Consider the following 10,465-nt stretch of genomic DNA (forward strand, 5'->3'; position numbering starts at 1 on the left):
ACTGTGCACAGTCACGGCTGAGAATCTGCAATTTCTGAAGAATTTATGCATGAAAATCAAAAAACAACTCCACTAGTGGATAGAGCACAAAAAAATAGCCAAGTTCATAACAAGAATCATCAAAATCGGAGTCCGTATGAGCAAGAACGAGACATTTGAAAACTGCATTCAAATCTGCGACTGCCAACGGAGAGGGGTATGGCTGTAGCTTTGTATGCTCGATTTTGAAAAATATACAGCTTGCATGCAAAATCTAAAAGATACCCAAATGGTTTTTCGGGGCTGCGAACAAAACCCAGAAAGCGTTTTTCTTGCTAATGTACAGAAGATGTTGTCGTAGTGTAAATCAGACGCCTTTAACAGTAAAAAACGGCTCCAAAAATTAAAAAACGACCCCAGCAACCAAAATATGACATGCAAATGCTGGATCAGCTTCTTAAGTCCATCAATGGCATGCTGGAACCTGCAAAACTGATTGAAAACTCCAAATATGCAAGTTGGTTGTCAGATTTGAGATTGAAACCCCAGAGGAAAACTGTTTTTGTCAAAACTTTTCTGATTCTCAGGATCATCCAAAGATGCAAGAGAAGAGCATACTTCGTTTTTCAAAAAACTACAATAAAGTTTATTTGCCCCTCCCAAATCTCTCAAATAAGGAAACTAAAATCTACTCTTGCACATAGAAAAGCTCTGATACCATGTTAGAATCTGAAAAGATTAATAACCCAGAAAACTAGTGCAAAGAGTAAATATCTAAACTATGAATGCAAATGATACAAAATCAAAATAGCATCATAGAGTTAGTCTCCAAGAGAGTAATGCAAATGCTGGAAGCAAAATAGCATTAAGAGGATGCAAAAACAAGAGATGCAAATACAAGCCAGGTAGCATGCTTATATAGGCTAGGAAGAGGGAGGAGGTGGCAACACTAACCAATGAGGAGCAACCATCTATCGGACTAAAGATAGAAAAGTATCTTCCCAAGATAGCTAATGGATGCTCACATGTAGGAAGGTGACACCTCACAACCATTCACCTAATAAGACATGCTCTATTAACCTAAGCGAGATTACTAAAAGTGTAGGAAAAACCTAGCAAAATAGGAAAAATAAAAAACTACACTAACAAGTGTGGAGATCACTAAGAAAAAACAAGAACTACACATTTCTATTAATTTTTAGTTTGGACTATCCACCACTTGAAAATCCAAACAAGTCAAACTTTGAAGGGAAATTTTATAGAAGTACCTTCACAGGCCAAACTATGTCATGATGTTACTATTTACATCAGTTTTTGTATAAACATATCATTATAAAGTCAACTAATCAAAAGTATGGCCTCTACACACCTCTATTGATTCCTGGTGATCCAAAGCAATTTGTTCTATGGATTTCATGTCAGATCTACAAATAACCAGCATGGTCACAATTGTGTACATGTTGTGGTTGAATGGTTATTGAATATAGCAGTTTTGATGTCCTGCACACAAACGGATCCCTATAGAAAACCCTGGAAAGCTCTTAATCACAAATGTGTGTATCTATTTTGACTTACCATAGACCATTACATCAGAAAGGTACAGTGGGGTTTAGCATTTTTTGACTACCATGCTGTCTATGACATCAATTAACAAAGTTCAAAGCATTCCATCCATAAATAGATGGACAATTGTAGATGGTAAATCATTTTATAAGTTCTTCGTGTCTCCATAGGGCATGGTCCATTTCAAATCTATCTTGATTAACAATGACATCCATTAATGTACCACTGTTTGTCTTGTTGGAAGAGGCATCACTCCAAGTGGGAAAAGAAATAAATAAGACGAAAATTTGTGAAGTGGATTCAGCAGATCCAGGAAAAAGTTTACTAAATCTTACAAAAAACCAGTCAAAATACAAAAAATATAGTGATCAACATCATCTATCGTCAGTTTTAGGTGAGAAATTATATTTAGTTGAATCTTCAGAAAGAAAGACTTTAAGACCGAAAAGGAAATAAGTTTGCCATATGGGTCATGGCCCATAACACCATCATCAAGCAAGTGGACAATAATGCATTTGAGCTCGACCTAACCTACCTTATGTTGCAACCAAATCTTTAATGGAAATTTACTTTTCTTTTATTTCCCACCATTCTTGGACACATTAGATTTTGCTAAGCAGCAATATGGCATGGAGTTAACCCTCACACTTTCATCTAGTGCCTGCTAATCATATCATTAAGCTAGTGGTCAAAAAGATAAAGAACAACCAAATTTGACTCTATCAGATGGGAAAGGCAGGGCGAATTCCCAATTTGAGAAAATGGTTCGCCAAGAGCCAAAAATCAGTAAAAGCTCCCACAAGCCCCAATCGATGCAAAAATGAGGAGTGAGGTCAATCATTGCTTCTCATGGACAGAGAAACAATCTGAAGAGCAGCACATGTCATTCAAGCAGCAAGTTCGAACAGAACACTTAAAATTTCCAAAAATCAAGTTTTCCAAAACTTCCATGTTTTGCGAATTTTCCAAATTTCTGAGGCCCTTGATCATTGCTTCTCAAGGAGGGAGAAATGATCTGAAGAGCTGCTCATGTCATTCAAGTAGCAAGTTTGAACAGAACACTTAAAATTTCCAAAATCTAGTTTTCCAATATTTCCATGTTTTCATATTTTCCCAATTTCCGAGGCCCTCTAAAGTGAAATTTGAACCTAGGACTTTGTCTGGGTACTTTTATGGGTTCTTTTATCATTCTTTCAAGGCATTTGAACTAATTACAGACTTAAACTTTCTAACTCATATTCAAACTTTGAGTCTTGCACTACAAGCTAACAGCTATACACCCACAATATGACACCAAAAATAAATAACACCAAAAAACCATTTGCAGTTTTCTAATACGTGTGTATGTATCAGACAACCCATTTCAACTTACAGGAGAGATACAGACCACTATCAAGCACGGTAAGCGTTCAGTTCTTAACAATAATCCTAATTTACCATTTTTAATAGCTTTCCAGTTTTAGCTTTGAAAAGCTATACAATAGCTGAATTCAAAGCATGAAAGCAAAGTAGAACTCATACTTGCATTTTACAAATTTTGTCTTTTTGGTAGACGCTCTCAGTTGAACCAAAGTTATATGTTTTTCAGCTATTCAGGGATTGTCATTTTGTTATTTGCAGTTTGTTCAATTATCATTTCTAGAAATTGTTAGATAAATTAGAATAGTTGGATAATCTAACAGCTGTTACAGTTTTCTTAACTAGGTCCACTGTTACACGTATTGTTACAGAGACTGCAATCCTTGTGCATTCATGATTACATGGTATTAGAGCTATTCAATTGTTTCATCTGAGTGTAAAATTGTTCTCATCAGGATCAGGAGGAGGAGGAGCAGGATAGGCGTCTAGAAAATACAAGAAGCATGAATATGATGAGCTTAATGAGCTGATTTTGTGTGCAGCAGAAGTGTGTAGTGCCAAAAGGCGTACACTGTGTCAAATTGGGCATGAATGGTACTTTAGAAAAATCCAAAGAATTTATCTACAAGAAATGTGAAAATCCAAAGCAGAAAAAGAAGTGAGAACACAACATGTGGAGTTTTAGGACAAGATCAAAAGCAAAACTGAATAAACAAATGAAGTCCTGAAGTTCAATGAAACTCCGCAAAAGGGAGAAGAAGCAAGAGAATGGATGGGATGGAAGAAACATGAGGAATCATATTGGACTAGACGTGTGAACAAGATGTGATGGGTGGATGGGTGTCTAATGTCAGTGTAACGCCAGCATTGGGATACATCGGGACATTGGTACGCCAGGACAAGTTTACAGGATGGGGGAACAAAGGGCCTCAATTTCAGGATGGCGGAGAGGTGACGGTAGGAGGGCAGGAGGGTGTTGTATGCTATACATATGGAACTTGAAATACTAGTTATAAAAAGATGCTTCAATATAACATATCAAATTTACTTGAACATAGCAAAATTGCAACACGTACTAAAACCATTAAACATCCAACATAGTAACATGGTACATATCCAATAGTAACATTCAAAAATAAAAAACAAACTCAAGTACCCTTTCAGGTGTTGGCGTAATTTTAGAATGGTGGAGGTGTGGGTACTTGGGTACTCAAGTACCCTGGGTTTCACTGCTAAATGTTGGGTTGAGCTCCACACAGAGAAGAAATGAAAGGCAAGAAGAGATTGGAGATTTTGTGAGAATCAAATGCAAGATTGAATATAATAAATAGATATCCAAATAGGAAAATGGATGTCCAAAAGTCAGGTTGACCTTTGCACAAGAAATTGAATTACAAAAGGTCTTAGAGCATTCACTAAAATTCAATGTAGAAGAAAACATTGGAACTACAATTTGGTGGAAGTTTGGAAGTCTAATAAAAGTCCATAAGGAGAGGATTTAAAGCAGTGTTGCATGGGGAAAGAAACAATAGGACACAAAAAGACACAACAATTTATCCTAGGAAAACCCTCTAACTTGAGGGGAAAAACCTAGTCACACCAAAAATATATCTCTTTTATTTAATAATAGAGGTCTGAGTACAATGCTTCTAACTGAATACAACACTCATCACACAAAGCAATCGTATAAATCTTGAATTGAGAGACTCTTCATATCATAACCAAAAGTCTCTTCATTTACCGAATGTGAGTCTCTTCATATTTCCAAATGCAAGACTCTTCACGTGTTGCATGTCTTTTCATATTTCCAGACATGTGTCTCTTCATATAAAGAACAGCAGATTAATCTCAAAAAAAACCACAACATATCATCTGAGGTAGATAATCTCTCTCACATTTATTAAACTTTAGCACTCCCTCTTACCAAGAGAGAGAATATTCATATGTCTTGTCATCTCTAACATGAAAAACATAACAAGCTGCAACAAAAAAATCAGTAACAAAATCTCATAACAGAATTTCTCAATATAAAATTGTCATCTCGAAATCGCATTCACTGTGGCTACTCCCAGAGGGAAAAATAAAAGAAAACTAAGTCATGGAGTCACAAGAATTCCACCGTGGCTACTCCTAGAAAGTGGATTCACCATACCTACTCGTAGAGGGTGGAGTGAGGGCTTTCAACTCAGACTTCTCCCAAAGAAGAATGCATCTCCACAATGCCTACTCGCAAAGGGTGGAACAAGGAATTTCACCTCGAACTTCTCTCGCAAAGAAGCACTCGTTAACAAGGTGATGCAGGAGCATCTTGTGTTCTTTGGAAATCTTGCATCAACCAAAAATATTGCCAGTTTTTTGTACCAATCTGTTGTTTGTGGGGCAGCCCTTGCTATTTGTGTTATCTCTTTCCACATAGTTAGTTACCTGATGTGGACCTATCGCAGATCATTCTCCCATGTTCGCGGAACTTAATTTCATCTCGCTAAAGAGTTATACTTCTCTTTGCTCGAAGGATGTTCATTTCCTAACATGTCGAGTAACGTGTGGTTATTTGCTTCTGCAAGGTTTTTGTGATTTCAAGGATTTCTACGGCCTTGGGGATATCTTCTTGGATCAGGTGTGGACCAATCTTTGTTCCTATCGATGTTAGTTTACCTAATTGTGTGGTCATTGATTTCCCCTTTGGGGCAGGACCTATGTTTTGTAATAATTGTATCTATTAGGACGGCTTGTGGTCTAGATGGCTATATATTTGCGATATAGGCTTAGAGTAAGTAATGATCAAGATGGCAGAAGAAAGATAATATACTTTTGGCTCTATAAGCCCAAGCTTCTAAGCTCCTTGTTTGTACTTCAGTAGTATATGGCTGCAACCAGGTAGGCCTTATGCCTACCACACTGTAATGAATTGTCTCAGCATATCTGCATTGGAATCAATGCAAGTTGTTGTTTCTTCCATATTGGCGTTGGCTTCAATGTGCAACTCTAGCAAGGTGGTCGGTGAGTGCTCCCTTGGAATCATTCTACCCATCATCCCTTGCGTCACAAGGGATTTCCTTGAGCTTCTCTCACGGAGAAGAACTCATTAACAGGTGATTGCACCCTGCACTTCTCCTTCATAGAGAAGAACTCATTAACAAGGGATGGCACCTTGAACTTCTCCCTCTCAAAGAAGAACTCATTAACAAAGGATTGCACCTCGAACTTCTCTGAAAGAAGAAATCATTATGGTACATAATAAGTACAATTGAATGCTGAACAGAATGGTGCAGAGAATATCTTGACTGCTGAAGAAACAACTCACAAAGGGGACGAATAAACAGGAACAAGAAATAATAACCCAGCTTGATTATTACAGTCCGCCAAAGTAGAAGAAACTCAGAGAATTCTCGGCAACCAATTCAAGTAAAACAGTAATCAATTTGTCAAATTTGGAGTTGAACTTGGGATTACATCTGATTTAGCAATTGAGGTCACTATTAGATAACTTTGAATGGTTAGGCCAACTATTAGGTTTACAATTTGCCTGAGGAGATGCGTTATTACAAATGTCATTAGTTATCCTGCTTTGCATTTTCTATGGAATTCCCTGCTTATTTACAGTGGTATCATGCAACATAATGCAATGCTTGTGCATTCATAATTACAAGTGCCACCGCCAGTTTATCATCCCTGACACGCCAATTTAATTTGGATCAACAATCTTCATTAATTATCTCGTAAAATGATAAATTAGACATTGAAATGTAGGTGGACAACGGATTTCTCCTGTTGAACACCAAAATGCCCATGGCCAAATTGTTAAACTTATAAGCAAAAGAAGCATTTAGAAAACATATGAAGGAAAAACATGTAAAAAATTATTATTGAGGAGATAAGAGAGCTCAAATATGCGTTATATCTGAAACTGAGAAGCAAAGAGCTGATCAAAAAGATTTATACCATATATGGAAAATACTGAAATAGTTCCATGTTCAACAAGCACTAGCTTTAGAATTTGTTTAACAGAGAAAACAGCTATGCAAATACAAGTAAGACAAATGAATAATTTATCAGCCTGTAAACATGCGAGAGTGATTTCTCCCTTTTATCTGCGGTGCTACTCAATGGAGGTTTTAAAGCATTTGCATAGTAAAACAAGTTTCTAGTTTCCCTGATTACCTTTATGGCACCAGTGTGTAGTTGATCCAAAGTTTGTGCCATCTCTTTGCCTGACTGTCAAAAGTACAGAATCGTTATAAGAAAAAGAAAAAAAAGAGGAATCATAACTGTTATCAATTAATCAAGCTTGACCAGGGACTGGAAAAGTGTAGCAAGATACAGTAGCACGCGTGTGTTTAGAAAATCTTCCTTTGAGATTTCCCTTGATATGAGATTTCAAAATTGAAACATTTTTTCTTATGTCCAAAAAACATATTGTAAAGTTTGTAGTTGAAAATCCAATTTAACTGAAGACACGACTATATTTTAGTTTCATTACCTGACTGCTGGTGAGAAGAGATCCTGAGATCATTGGAGGAAGCTGCCTTAATTGATCCACCATCAAGGCCACCAAAGGACTTATGACGAGTGTAACCCCGGGCAAAACCAAAGCTGGTAACTACATAAGAAAGTAACTTCTAAGGCAAAAGAGCCAGAATGCTATACTCGTAACTCGAATTTCTAACTTGAAGAAAGACGAGTGAGGCTATAAATCAAAAGTAATCACCTGATAGCATAAAGACTTCCCAGATCCGGTAGGTGAGATCAGCATGGTAGACTGCTTGGCAATTATTCGCTTGACAGTTTCCAACTGCCCAGTGCGGAAAGAATCAAATCCATGTGAACTTTTCAATACCTTGAGAAGATTTTGATCTGATGGTTCTCTGAGTGCATTTTCCGTAGCATCTTTCAACAGTGATTGATCATAAGAATTTTGCCCTTTTGTCTGATTACTGATAAATTCGTCGGATACATTTCCTGAGAAATCAGTTTTGTCATTTGATTGCCATCCCCGCCTTTGCACTGACTGATTTACCAATTCCTTCTTGCTGTTTCCATTTTCATCCACATCTATTAGCTCAGTATCTTGTACATTATTTCCTTCATCTCTATCGTCTATTTTAATCCTTTTCCTCCGATAGAATGTTCGACCACTTGAAGTTAAGACGGCCTTCCTCTTAGACCCTCTATTGACAAATTTGCGCAGCCCGAAGCCTTTTCCATTTAGGTTATACTTGACAAAGTTACCTCCCTGTAATTTTTTCTTTGATGAATAAATAGATTTGTCAGTTGTGCCTATCGTAGAGGCCATGATCATGTTCTGGTGAGTTTTGGCAGCTCTCCTTGGGACTTCGAGTTTTGACCCAGAATTTGATTCCTTCAACGAATCGTCATTGTTAATTTGTTTTGACCTCGGTAGAGTTCTACCAGACAAAACTGATTTTCTTAAAATTTTATCTTCTGTGGTCTTTTTCTCAGGCGCAGACAAATCAGGTGTGTCTCCTGCCTTGCAAAAACCTCTGCTAGCCAGAGATATTGCAGAAGGTTTTTCTTGCTCTATTTGTTTACAGCCATTGGTTGCAATTGTAGGACATCTACATGCCTTTTCGTTGACATTATCAAAATCTCCTGCGGGAGAAGTAGATAATGTATCAGGAAATACATTTTGCTGGTGTTTGACGTTATCTGGTCTTGTTCTGTCTTCGCACAAGTCAAAGTTACTATCACCCACCGCTCCGGTATGGCCACCTTCACTCATACTTGAAGATGCATGAACTTTATAAAATGAGGTGTTCAAAAGAGGTTCCTCTTGCGAGTCTTGACAGGAATCCAGCATCCTCTTTAACATGCTTTTGCAAGCTGGTTTAACCATACTCGAGGGTACGCAACTAGAAAAAAAGCCCGGGGGAACTGTTTCCAACTCATTGGTGTTGCCTACGCCTTCTTCCGTGTGCCTTCCAGACCGTTGAAGCTTCACTGAAAAGCCAAGCTCTGGAATTTTTGAAGAGTATACAAATGCATCTCCATCATTAACATTGCCAGACAACTGAATGCCGTCTGTCGCGTGCTTTTTCGAATGCTTCTCTTGATTTCTCAATTTTACCTTCTTAGACCCTTTTCTGAGGATTCTCGAATTGCGTGACCTTTCGCCCAAAAAAATGGCGTCGTTTTCTAACCTGCCAGCTACTGCATTGCTCTTTGTTATTTTAGGTAATGCCTTCGCTAAACTATCCGACAGCATTTTTTTACTTTTGAAGGAAACTGGAGCCGAAGGCATACCAAATCGTTCCCTAGGGGGAGTAGCAGATATGTGACTATCATCAGATGCATCGCTATCAGATCCTTCTCTATAAACTACGGATTCTCTTGATTCCATTTTTCCCCGGTGAGTAGTTTCACTCTCATAGGAGGCAGCCCTTGTCTGTTGCAATTTTACTATCTTCCCGTGAAAACAGATTTGTGCAGTCTCTATGCTAATCTGTCAAACGCCCATACAGAATCCAATTAACTTCTGAAGAAAAATCAAAATACAGAAAACTCTTTGAAAGTGAAAATTGCTTTTTAATAGGGACCGCTCTCATAAAAAAATGGAAAGACTCGCCATTTTTGTTCTGCTTCTCAGATATCCCCCTCACCACGCTGCCTAACACATTCCCGCCAAAATTCGAGACCGAATCCAGGAACGTGAGAAAGTGGATAGTTCTAATATCCGTGTCGTTTACTTCTTGTGCACTTAATTTTTCAAACTAGCTTATATATATTTATTCAGATAATATCTATATTAAATACACCGATAGATATTTTTGGAACTGTCAAACAATAGAACAATGGAAAATTAAAATTGTAATTGTACTTAAAACATCTTTGTGGATGACCTCCATAAAAAAAACTGTAATTGTAATTGGTATTTATCGCCGAAGAAAGATCATTAGAAATTGTCAAATTGAGTTGGTATTTATCGCAAAAAGATTAATGCAAAAGTCAAACTGCATTGTCATCAACAAGGAAGTTAAAAAAATGATAATTAAAGTTTATTTGTAAGTTTTAAATGTATCAATAGTCAGCGATTTTTATTTTTAATTTATTAGTTGATGCATCCCTTCCATGTATATGAGCAATAAATTTTAACTAGTACTATTTAAGAATTAGTTTATTAATTTATTAATTTTTTTAAAAAAATAAAAGTTAATTATTTCTATTTTTATTGACAAGAGAATCAAAAAGATAAGAACTAAATTTATTTTTATTAGCAATTACTTGATAAATTCTCTCACCTTTATACATATTACTATATTAAAATAATGGGCCAATTTACTTCTTTGACCATTCTTGTAAGTGAATGTCATTCTTTTTGTACTTCAAATGCTTTTTTTTCTTGTGTGTAGGAGATGAAGCATTGTCAAAAGTTTTTTCCACAACCTCTCCTCTTCCATTCGAGGTCTATTCCCTTCAATGCAACCATTTGCTCCATCAAGTTGATAATGTGGGGGTTATGGCTTTTGGCTTCAAACCAGTAAAGATTTTAGGGCTATGGTTTTTCCAATAAAGATTGAAGGGTTTGAAGTTCTTATTTCAAGGTATA

The 10,465-nt window shown here is 36.9% G+C and overlaps 1 protein-coding gene across 1 annotated transcript in view; it reads right to left on the reverse strand.

Annotated features, from left to right (window-relative positions):
• LOC149552286 (DEAD/DEAH box RNA helicase family protein) overlaps positions 1-9,555 on the reverse strand; it is a 182,159-nt gene extending 172,604 nt beyond the window's left edge. Inside the window, exons 1-3 of the mRNA XM_089787805.1 lie at positions 7,610-9,555; positions 7,382-7,501; positions 7,063-7,116 (exon numbers count right to left, since the gene is read on the reverse strand). Coding sequence (XP_089643931.1) covers positions 7,063-7,116; positions 7,382-7,501; positions 7,610-9,259 — 1,824 coding nt within the window. The 5' untranslated portion in view covers positions 9,260-9,555. The remainder of the gene's footprint in view (positions 1-7,062; positions 7,117-7,381; positions 7,502-7,609) is intronic.
• Between the last annotated feature and the right edge of the window lie 910 nt (positions 9,556-10,465).

The sequence above is a fragment of the Cupressus sempervirens genome, chromosome 6 (genome assembly GCF_028749045.1).
Source record: "Cupressus sempervirens isolate cs-2001-9-10 chromosome 6, ASM2874904v1, whole genome shotgun sequence".
Lineage (NCBI taxonomy): Eukaryota > Viridiplantae > Streptophyta > Pinopsida > Cupressales > Cupressaceae > Cupressus > Cupressus sempervirens.